General features: G+C 42.8%; 1 protein-coding gene across 1 annotated transcript in view; it reads left to right on the forward strand.

The window, feature by feature from the left end:
* The window catches only part of BMP3 (bone morphogenetic protein 3), a 74,872-nt gene extending 55,002 nt beyond the window's left edge, over nt 1–19,870 (forward strand). Inside the window, exons 2-3 of the mRNA XM_066574249.1 lie at nt 5,604–6,502; nt 18,912–19,870. Of these exons, the coding sequence (XP_066430346.1) occupies nt 5,604–6,502; nt 18,912–19,103 (1,091 nt within the window). The 3' untranslated portion in view covers nt 19,104–19,870. The remainder of the gene's footprint in view (nt 1–5,603; nt 6,503–18,911) is intronic.
* Nucleotides 19,871–20,529: the final 659 nt, after the last annotated feature.

Here is a 20,529-nt window from a genome sequence, read left to right on the forward strand (position 1 = left end):
AAACACATAAGAATGCAAAATCTCTTGGACATGGCTTTATTCGTTGCCTCAAACCAAGATAAGTGTTTTTGAAACGTGTCATGGCCAGATTGACCACATATGCCATTTCCCCAAGACACAGTACAGCTACAATGTTCTTCCTGTTATCAGTGAAGACATTGCCCAGTGTGGGTTTCTGAGAAGACAGCCATTATGAGATTGTCTCCTTAATACACAGAAGCAACTACTCCCCTGTGTGGCTACTTGTGTGGCTACCACCACCCCACTACCACAGCTATACATCTTGGCCACCACTTTGACCTCTGCAACACACTCCAAAAGCTGACTGTCCTGACATCCCTCCTTATCATTACTATTTTGTTAATGAAAACACACAAAACCCTATCTCAGAAGGTCAATCTCAGTATAGCAGCCTAATCTTATATCTAATCACAGACTATTGCTCACCGGTTCAAAAAATATAAAGCACTAGCTTACCCGTCGCGCGTTGCTGCGAAGACAGACAGACATACATTCGTTTTTATATATCTAGATAACAACCAATCACAGCGCAGCTTTTTTAGGTTACCTCAGTGGAATAATATGTAACAACCAATCACAGCGCAGCTTTCATGTTACCTCAGCTTTATAATATATAACACCCAATCACAGTGCAGCTTTCATGTTACGTCAGCAGTAAGAGAAATAACAACCAATCACAGCGCAACTTTTATTCTGCCTCAGCAATATAAAAAATAACAACGAATCACAGCGCAGCGTTCATTTTACCTCATCGGTATAATATATAGCAACCAATCACAGCACAGCTTTTATTTTACCTCAGCATTCTCAATATCCAGGAATTGTCTTGTGATACGTTCGGCGGTGCATCATTTTGTAGTTGAACACGCATCCCCTTGCTCGTAATGCCTTTTGCTTTTGTGCTTGAGATGGAAATCAAACGATCTTTGTCTGGGGGGGCATAACTGTCGACGACGCTCACACGCGCACCGCCTATTGTAGGATAGTTCTACTATGCCAGTAATCTTCCCAGGAGTGTACTCAGCAACTTCCCATTAACTTTTCCTATTTATGACATAATCAATGCTCGTGCCAAATTTAAAGTTTCTATTACATCGGGAAGCAAGAAAATTAGATTCCGTACGTAAAATTTGGACGCTAATTCTTTGGCGCTTAGAATTGAATAATCGAGTTGGGACCCATTAACTTTTACTAATTATGACATAATCAATGTGCATGCCAAATTTTTAGTTTCTATTACATTGGGAAGCGAGAGAGTTTGATTCCGTACGTAAAATTTGGACGCTAATTCTTTTGCGCATAGAATTGAATAATCGAGTTGGGAACGATTAGCTTTTCCTATCTATGACATATTCAATGCGAGCGCCAAATTTCGAGTTTCTATGACATTGGGAAGCGAGAAAATTAGATTCCGTACGTAAAATTTGGACGCTAATTCTTTTGCGCATAGAATTGAATAATCGCGTTGGGACCCATTAGTGTTTCATATTTGTGACATATTCAATGCCCGTGCCAAATTTCAAGTTTCTATGTGAGAAAATTACATTTCGTATGCAAAATTTGGACGCTAACTCTTTTGCGCATAGAATTGAATAATCGAGTTGGGACCCATTAGCTTTTCCTATTTATGACATAATCAATGCTCGTGCCAAATTTCGAGTTTCTATGACATTAGGAAGCGAGAAAATTAGATTCCGTACGTAAAATTTGGACGCTAATTCTTTTGCGCATAGAATTGAATAATCGAGTTGGGACCCATTAACTTTTCCTATTTGTGACATAATCAATGCTCAAGCAAAATTTCAAGTTTCTATGACATTAGGAAGTGAGAAAATTACATTCCGTACGTAAAATTTGGACACTAATTCTTTGGCGCATAGAATTGAATAATCGAGTTGGGACCGATTAGCATTTCCTATTTATGACATATTCAATGCCCGTGCCAAATTTCACGTTTCGAGTTGGGACCCATTACCTTTTCCTATTTATGACATATTCAATGCTCGTGCCAAATTTCAAGTTTCTATGACACCGGAAAGTGAGAAAATTACATTCCGTACGTAAAATTTGGATGCTAATTCTTTTGCGCATAGAATTGAATAATCGAGTTGAGACCCATTAGCGTTTCATATTTGTGACATATTCAATGCCCGTGCCAAATTTCAAGTTTCTATGTGAGAAAATTACATTTCGTACGCAAAATTTGGACGCTAACTCTTTTGCGCATAAAATTGAATAATCGAGTTGGGACCCATTAGCTTTTCCTATTTATGACATAATCAATGCTCGTGCCAAATTTCGAGTTTCTATGACATTAGGAAGTGAGAAAATTACATTCCGTACGTAAAATTTGGACGCTAATTCTTTGGCGCATAGAATTGAATAATCGAGTTGGGACCGATTAGCATTTCCTATTTATGACATATTCAATGCCCGTGCCAAATTTCACGTTTCGAGTTGGGACCCATTACCTTTTCCTATTTATGACATATTCAATGCTCGTGCCAAATTTCAAGTTTCTATGACACCGGAAAGTGAGAAAATTACATTCCGTACGTAAAATTTTGACGCTAATTCTTTTGCGCATAGAATTGAATAATCGAGTTGGGACCCATTACCTTTTCCTATTTATGACATAGTCAATGCTCGTGCCAAATTTCATGTTTCTACGACATCGGGAAGTGAGAGAATTAGTGGCAGTGATGGAAATCAAACGATCTACGTGGGGGGAGGCGTAACTTTCGACGACGCTCGCGCGCGCGCCATTTCTCGTAGGATAGTTGTACTATGCCTATAATCTTCCCAGGAGTGTACTTAACAACTTCCCAAAGTTTCATGGCGATCGGATGAATGGTGTAGTAGCGCATAAAGGACAAACAGACAGACAGACAGACAGACACGCACGCATACAGACATACATTCAATTTTATATATATAGATAACTTTTATTTATAAAATGTATTTATTAAAATATGAAACCACCAAAAGGACCACCATCTTGACCCTGTTACATCCTACCTACCATGGCACCTGATATATTGAGCACCTGCCCTGAAAGGGGCGAACCCATGCTTCAATGTTACTGTGGTGCTGACCCTAGGAAAGTGACTAGGGTACCATAGGGCACCATGGAATAAGGCATCCTGCTTCCATCGCTCTACAATCTCCCATCCAAATTAGGAATTTATCCAATATCTCTGTATTGTGGGCTGAATATTTGTTTTTTAACTCCTTTTATTGAACCGTGAGCACAACGCATGACAATTACATGACATTGCTTATGAACATTGGGCAGATGCAGAATAAAATGAACATGGTAATACGTGAAACATTAGAGTTTCACTTCCAAATAGTTAGGGACCTGGTACATGTAAAGCTTTGTAGTCATCAACCATGACTACAAAGCTAAAGACACCTTACCACCTGCACCCTGACACGTGTTTTGCCCCGATACTCCTCAGTGGGACATGTGTCGGGGTGTAGGTGGTATGTAGCAGTACACATTATGTACTGCTGATTATATGCATAGATTTAATGCTTTGTATGCTTCATGTGTCATTTTCTATGAATTAATGTTTCTTCATATATAATTTTGCATATGTGCACTTTTTGACCATGTATTTAATTCTATGAACTTGATATGTTGTATGCCTTCTTTCCGCCTGTCTTCTGCACATTGGAGACTCATCTCTATTGTACTGTAACATCTTTTGAATTGTAATGAATACTATATAGAAAAGTTTTTTATATGGAAGCTTTGCGTGCTGAGCTATTATTTTTGGATTGATTGGGGAGCAGAGCGTGTGCTTCTGGTTGTGAGATGCAACCGTTATTTATTACATGCGATTATATGTTGTTGCTGAGTATATTCCTTATCCTTTGCACTCAGGGAGCTGCCTCTTAGGAGGTGATACCTCACTAGGAGGGACAGTGAAGACAGAGCTGATGAAAGGGAAAGTGTAATGCCTCTATCAGTGTGCGCAGTAACTGTAGAGGTAGAGGAGTAGGAATCTACTAAATCATGGCTTAAAGTAATGTTTGAGTCTTCCTCCTGAGATGACCGAAAGCGAACCATCCAGTCGACAATGACCATAGTATCTTTGTAAATAACAGGCCGACTGGAGGAGATGAACAACCCTGGCTTGCTAATGTTGCTGCTACTACTACTAGGCACATGGTTGCTCCTACTGGGCCTGGGAATACAGCATCCTAACATTTTTGGAATTGGAGTTGTGCATGTTTTGCATTGCATTTATGATGAGTTTTAGACAATTATAGATGTATTTATTTCCCGGCAATGCAGAAAAAGGGAGTGGCTCTTCAGGAAAGAGGTGTGGCCTAATGTAACTTTTTGCATCAAAATTGGGGCACACAATCTGTCTTAAAACTCCTACTGACTAATAGGTGGTATAAAGGTAGACCAGACAGTCTAAAGATGTGCCAAATTTATCATCCAGCTTGAGCCACTATGATAAATCTGTCACACTATAAGACTGTCTAATCTGTGTTTACCCTTCTAACTATTAAACAATATTAGTAAATCTGCATCAGTTTTGCTTAGAAGGTTCCTTCAATTTTTTTGGACCATTCTAAGAATAATTTAAAAAGGTATTCCAGGACAGAAACATTTCTATTGATGACTTACAAATCATCGATAGATCAGTTATTTAGTCATATATAGAATTGAGGTGGGATGCCTTAAAAAAATTGTCAGTGGCTGATAAGTGTAAAAAATAAAGATAAACTCATGACTCACTTTCTAAATGTTCCGCAGCCCCATTGCCGCTGGTTCAGTCCAAATTACTCGAACCTTGGAAGCATTACTCAAACCATCATTTCCATAATGGTTGCAGCTAATGATGAGCGAGCATACTCGCTAAGGGCAATTGCTCGAGCGAGCATTGTCCTTAGCGAGTACCTGCCCGCTCGAGAAACAAGGTTCAGCTGCCGGCGGCGGGCAGGGAGCGGCGGGGGAGCGCGGGGAGGAACGGAGGGGAGATCTCTCTCTCTCCCCCCGCTCCTCCCTGCTCACTGCCGCAACTCACCTGTCACCCGCGCCGGCAGCCGAACCCTTTCTCTCGAGCGGGCAGGTACTCGCTAAGGGCAATGCTCGCTTGAGCAATTGCCCTTAGCGAATATGCTCGCTCATCACTAGTTGCAGCCAATCACTGGCCTCAGCTATCATACCCGTTAATGCACACAACTGCTGATGGGAGTGACTGGCAGCAACAAGGGCAGAGGACTGCATGTTACCACTGTAGGAGCATCTGAGACCTTAGCGTTGGTCCTGGAAGGGCACGACATTTAGAAGGTATTAGATGTTTTGGGCGGGGGGTGGGAGAAAGGGGTTTATCTGTCCCTTGGCAATTTTTATTGTTTTCTAACTTGAAGAACCCCTATAATAGGAATCGGCGGATATCATCCGAAAAAAATAAGCCAATTAAATAATGTTAAATCCATTTTACACCAGTCAGGATCCGTGTTATATCGATGTGTGACTATATATGAATTGCCCAGCTATGCAGTGCATAGGGGTAAGTTGGATTCTGTTTTAAATAACCAATTTTTTCCATGCCTTTTAGGGGATGCAGACGATGCCAGTCACCATATTTTCAATTTGACATCACTCACATCTTCAGAAAACATTCTCTCAGCTACATTTCATTACTATCTTGGGGATATCCTAAACAGCAGCTCAAGATGTCCACACTCTTCACAATGCCTTCGCCGAGTACATCGAAAGCATGACATTTCCATAGGCTTCACAGTATCCAGTGTCCTATCACTTGAGAACCAGACAAGAGTGTTGGGTCAATTTTTTATAAACATTTCATCCTCCTACCGTGACATTCCGTCTTGGCAATGGAAGGACATTACTCCAATATTACGTGAGGCCAAGCAGAATGGAGAGACTGTCATTGGAATCAACATGACCATTGATACTCCCACTCAACATCGGAAGCATTTGCTAAGGCATAAGCCTTATATTTTAGTATATGCTAATGACTCGGCCATCTCCGAACCTGATAGCGTTGTTTCCAACTTGCATGGACAACACAGCCCTATCATTCATAAACCACATCATAAAGCTGGGCTCTTTGAGCACAGAAGTCGACGTTCAACTGATATTCTTTTGCCTTTACAAAACAACGAGCTACCGGGAGCGGAGTACCAATATAATGAAGATGAGGAACGTTGGGAGGAGAAAAAGCCTTACAAAACCCTTCATGTCAAGCCGGCAGAGAAAGGGAAATCTAAAAAGAAATTAAGGAAAAGTGGGAGGCAAAAAAGTCAAACGCTACAGTTTGATGAACAGACCCTGAAGAAAGCAAGACGAAAGCAATGGAATGAACCAAGGAATTGTGCACGCCGGTACCTTAAAGTAGACTTTGCAGACATCGGCTGGAGTGAATGGATTATTTCCCCTAAGTCCTTTGATGCTTATTATTGCTCGGGTGCATGCCAGTTCCCGATGCCAAAGGTATTGTAAATATTTTAATAGTAATTTTATACCGGCTTTTATATCAACATCTCTTCTTCCACCGCACCGGGCAGGAAAGTGCATCTCTCTTTTTATGAACTGTACATCTCTTTTTTTCTTTCTTAATCAATAAAACTTTCCAGCTGTTTTATTAGGAAGCCCAATGAAGCCGTAAATAAGTAATATTTTTGTGTCCGCTCTATAAGCGTAGCTGTTAAAGTAGTGAAGGTTTATGTGTAGGAATTTCTTGTACACTGTCCAAACACTAATGCCTCGCTATGTAGAAAAGCATGACCTTTTGTCCTCTTGCCGAGGTTCATATTCCACATCTTTTTGCATTTCTTAATGTCCACATTTCACACTTTTACTAAAACCAGACATGCCTTCATTCTTCCTTTCATCACATAACTTAAAGGGAAAGTGCATGATCTTGCATACGGTACCATCTTACACTTTTCAGAGACATGTAGTATAAGGCCTCATGTCCACGGGGAAAAGAAGATTTTAAATCCGCAGCGGATCACCCCCAAGCGGATCCGCACCCCATAGGGATGCATGGACCACCCGTGGGTAGATAAATACCCGCAGATGGTCAATAAAAGGGAATTTAAATAATCCTGGAGCATGAAAAAAAATGGACATGCTCCATTTAGGTGTGGGTCTCCCGCAGGCTTCTATTGAAGCCTATGGAAGCCGTCCGGATCCGCAGGAGACCCGTGCCTGAATTAAACTCACCTGCTCCGGGCGATGCAGATCTTCCTTCCTTCGTGGCAGGATCTTCTTTCTTCGGCCCGGAGGATGTGCCTGGTGCATGCGCACGACACGCAGCCGGTGTGCCGAGCACATCCGCCGGGCGAAGAAAGAAGATCCGGCCGCAAAGGAAGAAAGATCTGCATCGCCCGGAGCAGGTGAGTTTATTCTTATTTAATGCCTCATGTCCGCAGGGCAGGAGGGACCCGCTACGGATTCTCCATGGAGAATCCGTAGCGGGCCTGATTTTCCCCGTGGACATGAGGCCTAAAGCATTGTTACATTTAGTTAGATGATAGTTTGGTAGGAAGGGATTATAATAACAACTAGAGATGAGCGAGCACCAAAATGCTCGGGTGCTCGTTACTCGAGTCGAACTTCCCGCGATGCTCGAGGGTTCGTTTTGAGTAAGGAACCCCATTGAAGTCAATGGGCGACTTGAGCATTTTTATATATCGCCGATGATCGCTAAGGTTTTCATTGGTGAAAATCTGCAAAACCCAAGAAAGTACTGGAAATGACACAGAAACGGATAGGGCAGGTGAGGGGCTACATGTTGGGCTGCATCTCAAGTTCCCAGGTCCCACTATTAAGCCACAATAGCGGCAAGAGTGCCCCCCCCCCCCCCCCCCCGCACTGTCAGCATAAAGATTGTTCTCTTCTGCCACAGCTGTAACAGCTGTGGCAGAGAAGAACGATGTTAGCCCATTGAATTCAATGGAGCCGGCGATACAACCGGCTCCATTGAAAGCAATGGGCTGCCAGCGAGCGCGGGATGAATTTTCGGGAAGGGCTTAAAAATATAAGCCCTTACCTGAAAATCATCCTAAAATGTGTAAAAAAAAAATGTATACTCACCTTTCCGCTAAAGCCGGAGTTCAGCCGCGTCTGGCCGGCAGTTCTCCTGAACTGCTCTGTGTAGTATTCAGCAGCCGGGGATTTAAAATCCCCGCCTGCTGAATGAGCTGAGAGATGCCCCTGATTGGTCCCTGCGCTGAGCCAATCAGAGGCAGCACTCACCTACTCATGAATTCATGAATGGGTGTGAGTGAGAGCTGCCTCTGACTGGTGAGGCTGTGACCAATCAGAGGCAGCTCATTCAGCAGGCGGGGATTTTAAATCCCCACCTGCTGAATACTACAGAAAGCAAGTCAGGAGAACTGCCGGCCAGACGCGGCTGAACTCCGGCTTCAGCGGAAAGGTGAGTATACATTTTTTTTTTTTTTTTACACATTTTAGGATGATTTTCAGGTAAGGGCTTATATTTTTAAGCCCTTCCCGAAAATTCATCCCGCGCTCGCCAGCAGTCTATTGCTTTTAATGGAGCCGGCTGTATTGTCGACTCCATTGAATTCAATGGGCTAACATTGTTCTTCTCTGCCACAGCTGTTACAGCTATGGCAGAGGAGAACGATCTTTTGCTGACATATTTTTATTTTTTTATTTTTACACATTTTAGGATGATTTTCAGGTAATGGCTTATATTTTTAAGCCCTTCCCGAAAATTCATCCTGAGATCGCCGCAGCCCATTGCTTTCAATGGACAGTGCTCGTTTAATCGAGACGAGTACCGTGTGGTGCTCGTCTCGAGTAACGAGCATCTCGAGCACCCTAATACTCGAACGAACATCAAGCTCGGACGAGTACGCTCGCTCATCTCTAATAACAACCCATACGGAGATCTTAAGAATTTAGACACATACTCCAATATATATTGTGACAACTTGGGGGTTGTTAGGTCATCAGATCACCATCTTTCCTCCATCAGATGGATGGTCGGATACCAGTAAACCGCACCCAGGCCAGAAGTTTAGTACAAACATAACAAATCCATCCTTTTATTGTGGTGTATCAATATAACTCATAACATAACCTTCACACTGTTGTCATTCGTCACAGTGTACGCGAACAGGTACAATTCCCTGGCTGTCTCGCCACAACACAACATAGACTTACAGGCCTAGTGCCTCAATATAACATCAGCATACCTGTCCTGGGTGTCAGTCTAGGGGACGTCCTCCCCTGTCAGACTCATAGCTCTTAGCTGCCAGCAGCTTGATCTCCACTAGACCTCTCAGGCACACTTACAGGGAGTTCAGCAGGTGGGGAGGTTTTCACACCCTTTTTTGGCTGGACACCTTCCTACAAAGCCTGCTCTCATGCTCTCTGGTGTCCACTTTTGGCGCTGCATTATCACTAATATATGTTTTGTATATAAGTACATTACAGAATAATGTACAGCTACACCAAAAAGTAAATGAACCCTTTGCAACTACCTGGATTTCTGTATTGATTACTCATAAAATTGTTGTGTGTTAGCCAAGGGTCCTTTTGGAGGAGAAGATTCTTGTTTGAGAAAGCATACAATCGAGAGATGTCACCACTAATTCCTTTGCTTTTGTTCAGCCTGTTTAGACAGGCAGACTCATCTTTTGGCTCATTCAAAAGAGCATCATTCAGTCAAATCGCGACCATCTGAAGTATTGGATTCCAATGCATTGTTTCAGATGGGCGATTTTCCGGCGTGTAAAATCGTCCGTCCGGAAAAGATAGCACATGCGTTGCAGGTTCCGGCTGGTCGCTTTTACGCGCGGCCAGAAAAGATAGGTCTTGCCCTATCTTTTGGCCGTGATCAGCCAGCATCTCCCATAGAAGCCTATGGGAGCTGATAGCAAGAGGAAGGGAGAGAAGGGGAGGGACTTTAGTAGCGGCTCGCGCTGCTAAATTTCCTACCACCTCTCTCCCCCTTCTTTTGGCGACGGCTCCCATAGGCTTCTATGGGAGCTTCTATTGCCATGATTAGCCAGCGAAGGGAGAGAGGGGGAGAGAGTCTAGCGATGCTAAACTCTCTCCCCCTGGTGGACAGAATTCTAGACTGCAGGGTATATATGGAACACCCGGCAGTGTGAATGGCCAAAAAAATGTAAAATTTAGCCGTGACTTGGTCACACCTTCCTCTCGTTCACGTGATTTTTGCCTGCGATGCAGGCAGACAAAAATTGCAACCTCAGTGTGAACGAGGCCTTTTTCACAATTGCAGACCAACACAATCACTAAACTGATAACACACAAACAGTAGTTCCTGTCTTCTACTGAGCACATTGATTTAACACCCACAGTGCAGGAAAAAAGTAAGTGAACCCTTGCAGTTAATAACCTGTAGATCTTCTTTAGCAACAATCGCCTCCACCAAACATTTCCTTTAGCTACAAATACGATTTACACAATGCTGAGGATTAGTTTTGCATCATTTCTCCTTAGAAATGTTTTTCAGTTCATGAATATTGCAGGGATTCTGGTTTCCGTCCCGGTTTACATCTGAACCCCTGAATAAGCTTTCAGCTTTCCATCACACTTAAAGGGGTTTTCCAGAACTTAAAGGTTAAAAGGCCTCAAAATAAAAAATACTTGAGTACTCACCTTTCCCCACCACTCCCAGCGCATGGAATCTGGAAAAAGCAGCCGGTGGTCACATGCCTCTCAGTGTGCTCGTAACTGCTCACAGGCTACAGCAGCCGCAGAAGAACAGCTGCTGCAGCCTGTGAGTAGCTGAGTGGTCTTCACACTTGTACATCCATGGTTGTGCTGCGTTTTCTGAATGTTTTATTTTTTATATCCATCACTCCTTAACTGGGTTGCTTGGTCTCAGCGTGTCTCTACTGGCTACTACTTTTAGAGCTGGTTGAAATTTGTCCAAGATAGGAATTGATGGACTAACCTTGATGGCGGTCAATATGTAATAGGTGGATATCTGATGAGTATAACGCCCTATAGGGCCAGACCAGCAGTATTGAAAATTATGTTTCTACCCCCCCTTACTTCCTCAGTAGTCACATTATCCCCGCCTCTACTTCTTTAGTCATAGCAGCATAACTACTTCCCTAGTAGTCCAAGCATCCACCCCACCCACCGGAAGTCACAGCAGGCCACCTCACTTCCTTCTCAGTACTTCTTAGCCGCACAGGTTCTGAGTACAGATATAAACTTGGAGATTTTGGTTGTGAAGGAGTTAAATACAGTGTTCTCAGGTCACAATGGAAGGCTTGTATAATATTCCTTAGTTTAATGCTTCCACAATTAGGCTGCGGTGTTTATCTGTGGAATTGAAAGTATGAATTGGCTTCCATTCTCATGTGTGACATGGGGTTGGGTGGAATTGGATACAGCACATGTTTTCAAAATGTAATATCAAGTTCAATAATTTACAAGCAGGGAAATTTTGGACGCATTTGTTACACTTTCTGTAAGTTCAAGTAAGTTGGTCCACCTGTATCTTGTGGAATTCCCTGGCCTCTAACAGATTGGGCTCAACGCCCAAAGGTTAATTATTGCTGGTTGACATTGATAGCCTATCGCATTCCTTCTTCAGGCTGAAAATCTAGTCAACAGGAAAAATAGCAGCATGTGTGCATGGCTCAAGTTTTTGCTGTGCAAGTAGAATAATGAGTAGGTACTAAATGCCAAGTTAGGCATGTCTCTTTGCTTATATAGGATATAGATCGAAAGTTCTGATATGCTCCAAATTACATCAGCAATCCCAGGGATGCAGAACTCCCTTCCCAAACCATCAGCACTCCGTACTGAAATTAACGAGAGCCTCTGAGTGTACCTCTCGAAGCTTAGCCCTTCATCAATGTTCATGACATCCTGTCTACTTTCCTAAAAACCTTTTATGTCCAAAATATGATGCCATTTTATAGAGTTGTCTCTATAAGGCAAACTAGCAGCATGTTTTGGGGCTTTGCCAAAAAAAATGCCTACAAAGGACATAGCTGTTGCCTTTATGTGAACCTATGGATGAAGCCTTGCAAAGCAGTATGTGTCCACCATGCACCTACATGATTGCCAACTTTAGAGGCTCTAGCTTCTTCATTGGTTCTATTCATTGTCAATGCTTAATGATTTACTAAAACTTGAGTTAGGCTGCTTTCACATCTGTATTGAGGGTTCAGTTCTCCTGCTCCATTCAGAGGGCAGGAAAGGGGAATCCCTGGCATTACGGATCTGTCTTATGATAGAACTGAACAATGCTTAAACGGACTCCATTGACTATAATGGGGTGAGTTCAGTTTCCACTCAGCTGTCCGGCTCTTTACCAGAAGAAAAAGTTTTCTTCTGGTATTTTGTATTAAATCTGTGATGGAACCTCCAAATGGAAGTTCTAGCGCAGATATGAACCCGGCCCTACTAACATCTTACTATTAGTTCTACTTTAAACCGATCTGTTAGTAGTTGTACAAGAAGTCACTAATGCGGATGCTACGATTGTGTATAAAAAAGGTCACATTTATTTATACAAATCTAATAAGTGTACCATTAGGCCTCATGCACACGGGCACACACGGGTTCCGCTACTGAAGCCCGCAGACATGGGCATTGAAGGACAGTATCTTACCTCTCCAGATCCAGCGTGGGTCTCCTCCTTCGTGGCCAGATCTTCTTTCTTCAGCATGGCGGATGCATCCAGGCTCACCAGCCGACGCACCCGGCACATGTGCAGTGCCTTTTTTAAAATCTATTGCTTTCCCATGGATCCGCACACTGACAGCTCCGGGTGTGCCGCGGGTCGGATGGCTTCCATTGACTTCAATGGAAGCCTTCCCTGCGGAATCCACAGGAACATGGAGCATGCTGCGATGTCTTCCCATGCATCCGATCCCCACACAGGGAAAAAAAAATCACATCTGCATGCTTTAAAGCGGCTCTACAGGCACCCATGTCTCCCTATGGGTGGCTTGACTTGCGGATCTGCCGCGCGAGTGCCCCTCTGTGGGTCCCGCAAATCAAATCTGCCCGTGTGCATGAGGCCTTAACATGCAAGTAGTGAATGGAGTCCTGCTTATAATGTTAAAGGGGTTGTCCCGCGCCGAAACGGGTTTTTTTTTTTTTCAACCCCCCCCCCGTTCGGCGCGAGACAACCCCGATGCAGGGGTTAAAAAAGAACACCGGAGAGCGCTTACCTGAATCCCCGCGCTCCGGTGACTTCATACTTACCTGCGGAAGATGGCCGCCGGGATCCTCTCCCTCCGTGGACCGCAGCTCTTCTGTGCGGTCCATTGCCGATTCCAGCCTCCTGATTGGCTGGAATCGGCACGTGACGGGGCGGAGCTACACGGAGCCCCATTGAAGACAGCAGAAGACCCGGACGCAAGAGCGGCTAATTTGGCCATCAGACGGCGAAAATTAGTCGGCTCCATGGAAACGAGGATGCTAGCAACGGAGCAGGTAAGTGAAAAACTTTTTATAACTTCTGTATGGCTCATAATTAATGCACAATGTACATTACAAAGTGCATTAATATGGCCATACAGAAGTGTATAGACCCACTTGCTGCCGCGGGACAACCCCTTTAATATCAGTGTCACCCTTCTTCTAAACCAGAGTGGCCTGTGGGCCGAGTTGAGTTTGTTTCCCCAGAATTTCCCGTCTGGCTCAGTCTACCATTTGCTGCGCCTTGGATTCTCTCAATAGTCTCAGGCAGGGGCGTAACTATAGGGGATGCAGGGGATGCGGTTGCACCCGGGCCCAGGAGCCTTAGGGGGGCCATAAGGCCTCTCTTCTCCATATAGGGATCCCAGTACTATGAATAAAGCATTATAGTTGGGGCCCAGTTACAGGTTTGCATTGGAGCCCGGGAGCTTCAAGTTACACCTCTGGTCTCAGGAATCATTGCAAGGATTTACCTACATCATTAGTAATGGGCTTCATTGTCTGCTTTATGGCAAATATAGTCTTAAGAAAATTAAGGTTGGGTGGAATAGATTGTTATATTCCAAGGCATGAAGCTTCATGAATTCTTGAATAAAATGTTTAATGGTTGGACAGGTACATTAGGGCAAAAAGAATAGCTGACTCTTGACTCACTCAGGTGGGGTGCCTTTGAAAATGCCTTTTGTTTTAATGTATTCATTGGAGCCCATTAAATTAGGTTCCATAACCCCAGAAAGTAAAAAATCACCTGGAATGTCTACTGGCTACTGTAAAATACTACTAGAAATACAATGTCAGTTCAATGGTAGAAGTTAAATACGTCCAAAGGGATTTTCAAAACATCTGGACTTTTGAGTGAGCTCAGCCCTGGTGAAGCCGTAGTGTACAGACATTCGTCTTTTATTAGTGTCACTCGTAACATTATACTGTGTGCAGCCCCAGCTTTAGTCAGCTTTGTTGTAGGTCCCATCTCACAGTTTTCACAACAACAGTAACTTTATGTTCCATAGTCTTGGCATTACAAGGTTTGTTCATAGGATCCATACAACTATTTTATGGACGTTTATATTTAGTCTCCCCCCCCATCATTTTGCACTCAGTAGCCCATATTGACAATGTGAAAACCGAAAGCTACAAATTTTTGTGAACTTTTAAAAAATTAAAAGCAAACATTTTGCATTGACGTAAGTATTCAGACTCTTTGATATGACAGTTTAGCTCTGGAGGCCTCTTATTTCTATTGATCACCTCTGAGATGTTTCTACTTCTTGATTGAAGTCACCTATTGTAGATTTAGTTGATTAAACATAATTTTGTAAAACACAGCCTTTTTTATAGAAGGCCTCACAGCTCACAATGCATATCAGAGCTAAAAGCAAAGCATGAGGAGGAAAGAACTGCCTATGGAACTCAGATACAGGATTGTGTGGAGGCACAGATCTGAAGGAGGCTACAAACATCTTTTGCTGCATTGGAAATTCTCAAGAGCATAGCAGAATCTATAATTCTTAAATGGAAAAAGTTTGGAACAACCAGGACTCTTCCGAGAGCCGCCGACACGCCAAACAAAGTAATCGGAGGAGAAGGACCTTGGTAAGAGAGGTGACCTAAAACCCAATGGTCACTCTGGCTGAGCTCTAAAGATCCTGTGTGCAGATGGGAGAAACTTCCAGAGGGTCAATCAGGACTTTAGCACTCAACTAATCTGGGCTTTATGGTGCAGTGGCCAGAAAGAAGCCTCTATAAGAAACAAGATTCTCCGGTCTGATAAAACCAAGATTGAATTTTGTGGCCTCAATTTTAAGCTTTATGTCCTGTGGAAATGAGGCGCTACTGATCACCAGCCCAATACCATCCCCACAGTGAAGCATGGTGGAGGGAGCATCGTGCTGGGAGGGTGTTTTTAAGCAGTTGGGACAAAGAGACTGGTTGGGGTTGATGGAAAGTTGAATGGAGCAAAGTACAGAGATAATCTTAATGAAAACCTGATCCAGAGCACAAGGGACCTCAGACCGGGCAGAAGGGTCACCTTTCAACAGGACAATGACCCTAAGCACACAGCCAAGACATCACAGTAGTGGTTTACGGGCAATTCTATGAATGTCCCTGAGTGGCCCAGCCAGAGCTCTGACTTGAACTCAATTGAGCACCTCTAGAGAGCCCTGAAAATAGCTGTTCACAGATGGCCCCCATCCAACTTGACAAGAGCTTGAGAGGATTTGCAGAGAAGAATAGTAGAAAATCCCCCAAACCACGTGTGTAAACCTTGTGGCATCATACCCAAGAAGACTGGAAGATGGGAGCGCTGCCAAAGGTGCTTTAACTAAGTACTGAGTACAGGATGTGAATACTCATGCCAATGCAAAATGTCAGTTCTTCATTTTTTTTTAACTTACAAAGTTTTTGAATATTGTGTTGTCACTTAGATATTATGGGGTATTGAGTGCAGACCGATGGGAAAAAAATGTGATTCTTTTTTAATTTGCACAACATAACAAAATGTAAAAAAATGAGACTAAAGACTTTCCAAACTCGTTGTATATATGGAGAAGCAAACCCATCACAGGGCTTAGTTCAAAGACCATATTGATGCAAAGGGTGCATTATATGTATGTACTTAGTCACAAAATCGTCATCATCAGATCAATGTTCTGTTTACTGGAAATGTCCGATAATGTCCATGAAGAATGGGCTCTTTATACTTCTAGATAGATGTGAATGTAACTCCACAATGATAGACCTTTCCACCACAATCTGTAGTCAGTCGACAGCAGGTGCACTTTTTGTGTAACAAAAAGTTTCAAATAGTTAGCAGAAAATTGTCTAGGCGTCTTTTCCGACTTCCTCGTGGACAGTTAGATTCATTTGGCCTTGTCCTGCATAGTCGAAAGTCCTGATGTAATGACATCAATTATTTTTGTCCTGGGTTTTAATGTCCAATCAATCGTTTGCTCATGGATTTACAATCTACATCCATCCAAACATGAGCCTAGCCACATTACTGTGTTATGGGTTCCAGCAACAAAGCCAATATTGTCAATGTCATTTCCTCTCAAGAACACTTTGGTTTAAATCACTGTATTAAATTGGTCCCATACCTTCAAAGCTTCACTTTAGGAAGTTCTACTATAATAAAGCCCTGAACTAAGGTGACAGTTTTCTTCTTTTCTGTATTCTTACTAGTATTAATTTTGAAAGGTCTTAAGGGGGTTTCATTATTAAAACAAAACCCCATACCCCAGCTAGGCTCTAGCTACTCACCTCTCCTGGGGCTCTGGGATGCAGCTAACAGCCGGCGCTGGCATCGGCGGTGACTTCTGGATAGACCAGCCAGAGGAAGCATGTAACCACTGCAGCCAATCAAAGGTCACAGTGTCAGTGTTGGTGCTCCTGGTATCAGCGCTCATGTATTGACCGCCATGATGTCCGGAGTTTGGGAACGTCACACTGCTGCCTCTGTTTGGCTGCAGCGGTCATGTGCTTCAATCTAGCCCGTCTACCAGGAAGTCACCCTTTTAAAGGTACTTTACAAAGGTCAATTATCACCGGTATTCACTGTTTTCAGGGGCCGCCAATAGAGCACTAAGCGAGAAGTTACTCACATGTCGTAGTCGCTTGGTTTTTAGCAAAACTACAAACCAAGCGACTATTTGTCCAATTAAATAGGAACCGCTCAATGTTTGGGAAACTCCTGGAGGAAGATGGACAACCTTGAACGACTACCGATGTAGGCACAGAACCGAAAGTCGGGCAACAGTTTGTGGGATGGCAATCGGACACTCATGCACATGCCAGTTGTCCTGTATAAAGGAACCTTTTAAAGGGAACCTGTTGCGTACTTTATGTTGTCTTCATTGAGGGTAACATAAGTTAGAGACAGAAATGCTGATTTCAGCTTTCTGTCACTTATAGTGTAATGTGCAGTAATTTTTTAGGAGCATACAACATGCTTCTATATGTTTCTCTACAAGAAAAGAGTCCAATTTATTATTGAGGACCTAATAGCACACCACATACTTAGAAAACTGCCCATCAGGCCAGGTGGTCAGAGCTGCTAGGTCCTCAGGGGCAGGGCAGCTAGGTTTTCAGGGGCAGGGCTGCTAGGTCCTCAGGGGCAGGGCTTCTAGGTCCTCAGGGGCAGGGCTACCAGGAAATAATTGGACTTTTCTTTTGCTTGGAACTGCAGAAACATACAGAAGCAAGGTAACCACTGCATATTACCCCATAAGTGACACATCACTGATATCAGCATTTCTGTCTCTACCTTATGTTGCCTACAGTGAGGACGGTATAAAGTGCATGACAGGTTCCCTTTAACTTGGTATACAGTTAAAATGAAAACACAATCAGAAATCATTTGTAGGTGTCTCAAAGCTAAGGAATATTCCATCAGCTGGTGGGCAGTGCAATAAACAGAGTTACATTAGGGATCAGAATATAGATGCACGATGGCTGGTATTTCAGCTATGTAAACTTTCTAGAGTTAAATGGAGTCTGTCAGTTGAGCATGCTGTCCAAATTGCAGGCATTAAGTTATAGAGCAGAAGGAGCCGAGCCAAGCGGACTGATATATATAGTTTTATGGGGAAAGATTCAGTAGAACTCGTATTTTATTCATTTATATCCATGCACATTCCCAGTCTAGTGGGCGGTCCGATCTGTAATTGGTAGCTAACTCGGTTTGTACAGTCATTCACAGACAGCTGTCAATCACTAATAGCTCCGCCCATTGGACTGTTCAGCTCAGGATGCGCAGAGATATAAATGAATAAAATGCAACTTATACTGAATATTTACCCATAAAACCATATATAAATCTTCTCAGCTCCTCCTGTTCTATACCAAAATGCCTGCAGTTTGAACATCATCCCTTTATAACAACCACATTGAGAAGGTGAGGAGAACACAGCCAGATAGCCCTGTCAGCGGCTGCAATCACAAGCTCACTGCCTTCTGAGTCATCGCTATAGTACATTTTATAACAAAATGCTGAGTACATCTCTTTCTATCTGAAACTCTTTGCATTGAACTGTAGGACATTAGAAAGTTCAGACATTAAAGATACATAAGGGAGTCTTCCAGGTCAACAATTAGCTAAGCAGAAATGGCTTTTTTGGTCAAATCATTGACACCTATGGCAGCTGTTTCTATGTTGGGCTTTATTATACTAATTTCCTGTAACACTAATTAGCCAATATAATGCAAGCTGGCATTCCTATACCCAGTATCTCAGGAAATCGCATCACTTCTGGTAATTAGCATTTTAACCTTCATTTCAGTACAGATTAGGTAGTCAAAAAGGTGGAATGTGTTGCATTTTCAGTGAAACCCTTCATTTTAGATGGACGTTGGATTCTAAAAGAGCCCCCCCCCCCCCCAAAAAAAAACAAATCTTCAATTTTAGTGGAGTAGACTACAAAAACTAAAATATCTATTCTTTTTTCAACAGTCTTTGAAGCCGTCAAATCATGCCACCATCCAGAGTATTGTCCGAGCTGTTGGAGTGGTTCCTGGCATCCCCGAACCCTGTTGTGTCCCGGAAAAGATGTCTTCTCTTAGCATTCTCTTTTTTGATGAAAACAAAAATGTCGTCCTGAAAGTATATCCCAACATGACAGTGGAGTCCTGTGCCTGCAGATAACATCTCAAGCCTTCACAAAGCCTCCAAAGCAGTTTTCAGATTTGCACTTTTCAAAAACACCAAAAATATACAAGTTCTACCAGGGACAGCAATATAGAACAATCTAGATTCTAAACACTGGTGATGGACCTCTGGACCCCTGCTACATGCAAGTCATAATGTACAGATTCAGTGACCACAATGGAAGCAAGCATGTAGAACACATAAAGATAAGCTCCTGTCTAATATAAGCTCTGCAAAAAGTTGGAGTTCTTAAGACTTTTCCAAAGACACATTTATTTTTTTACCGGGACAAAAAAAACTCAAACTAGAAACCCATGAAGTGCCTTCAGACTCGGAGCGATCACGTGGCTCTCATGCTCTTTTCATATAGAAATATTATATATACCTATACACAGTCCATACATTTCTTGCCTCTGTTAAACGTATCTGTTGCCATAGAATGGACAGGAAGTGGGAGAGTCCGTCCCCCCTCCCGGAGTCTGGCAAGTTCTTCACTGCATGATAGCGAAGTGTAAATAATTTGAAGACATGCATTACTGAAAGTGTTTTTTTGTCAAGTTTGTGTAACATAATTGGAAACGTTGTCGATTTTTTTCTATTTTTTTTTTTTTAACCAGCACTTTTGTAAACAGTGTAAACAAATGGTATAATGGACATGATGAAAAACGTGTAAAATAAACCATATTTAATTTTTGTTATACTGTACCACACAAAATAAATCTGCCTGCTGCTTCTGTAGAAGAACGCAGAATGTATTACCCTAAGTATGCTGTTTCCCTTTCCTTGTTAGACCACTATGTGTCAAGAATAAGCTAGCTACATTCTTGGTATTAATGGGTACTTTGCCCATAATTCACCATTGAAAAAGTGAATAATCTATGGGCATTACCATGCTGGGTGATTATACTTCTTTGATAGTGCCAACAATGTCCTTCTCGTACTGCTCAGATCGGTGGGCTCGTAGGAGATGACAACGGTGCTGGAGAGTACAAGTATCGGAAGCTGACAGTTCTTCTTTTCCTAGAGTACAGAAGGAGCTCATGTGGCAACACTATTGTACTCTATCTGGGAAGGGGCTACGTCCCCGAAACGCGTTAGAACTGGTACTTAATCAATTAATCCTAATAATAAAGAAGAATTGGGTCAATCCCCTCATTGAATGTGTTTTACGCTAGAAGAGTGGCTCCTACAGTCTATTATTTTTTCCTTTCTACGGTTAGCATTTTGGTGCCCCATTACCTACGGTGACGGTATTTGGACTGGTAGCACCCTATTAAATATTTCTTAAAAACTACTTTCTCCCCTTTGGACTACATTCTTATCCTTTCTTTGCAACTTAAAAGAGCGCAGTAGTGGTTGTCACAGCCACACCACTTTTTAGATCAAGTGCTTGGCAACCATTGGCTGTAGCTGCAGCAATACT

Source organism: Eleutherodactylus coqui, chromosome 7 (genome assembly GCF_035609145.1).
Source record: "Eleutherodactylus coqui strain aEleCoq1 chromosome 7, aEleCoq1.hap1, whole genome shotgun sequence".
NCBI lineage: Eukaryota > Metazoa > Chordata > Amphibia > Anura > Eleutherodactylidae > Eleutherodactylus > Eleutherodactylus coqui.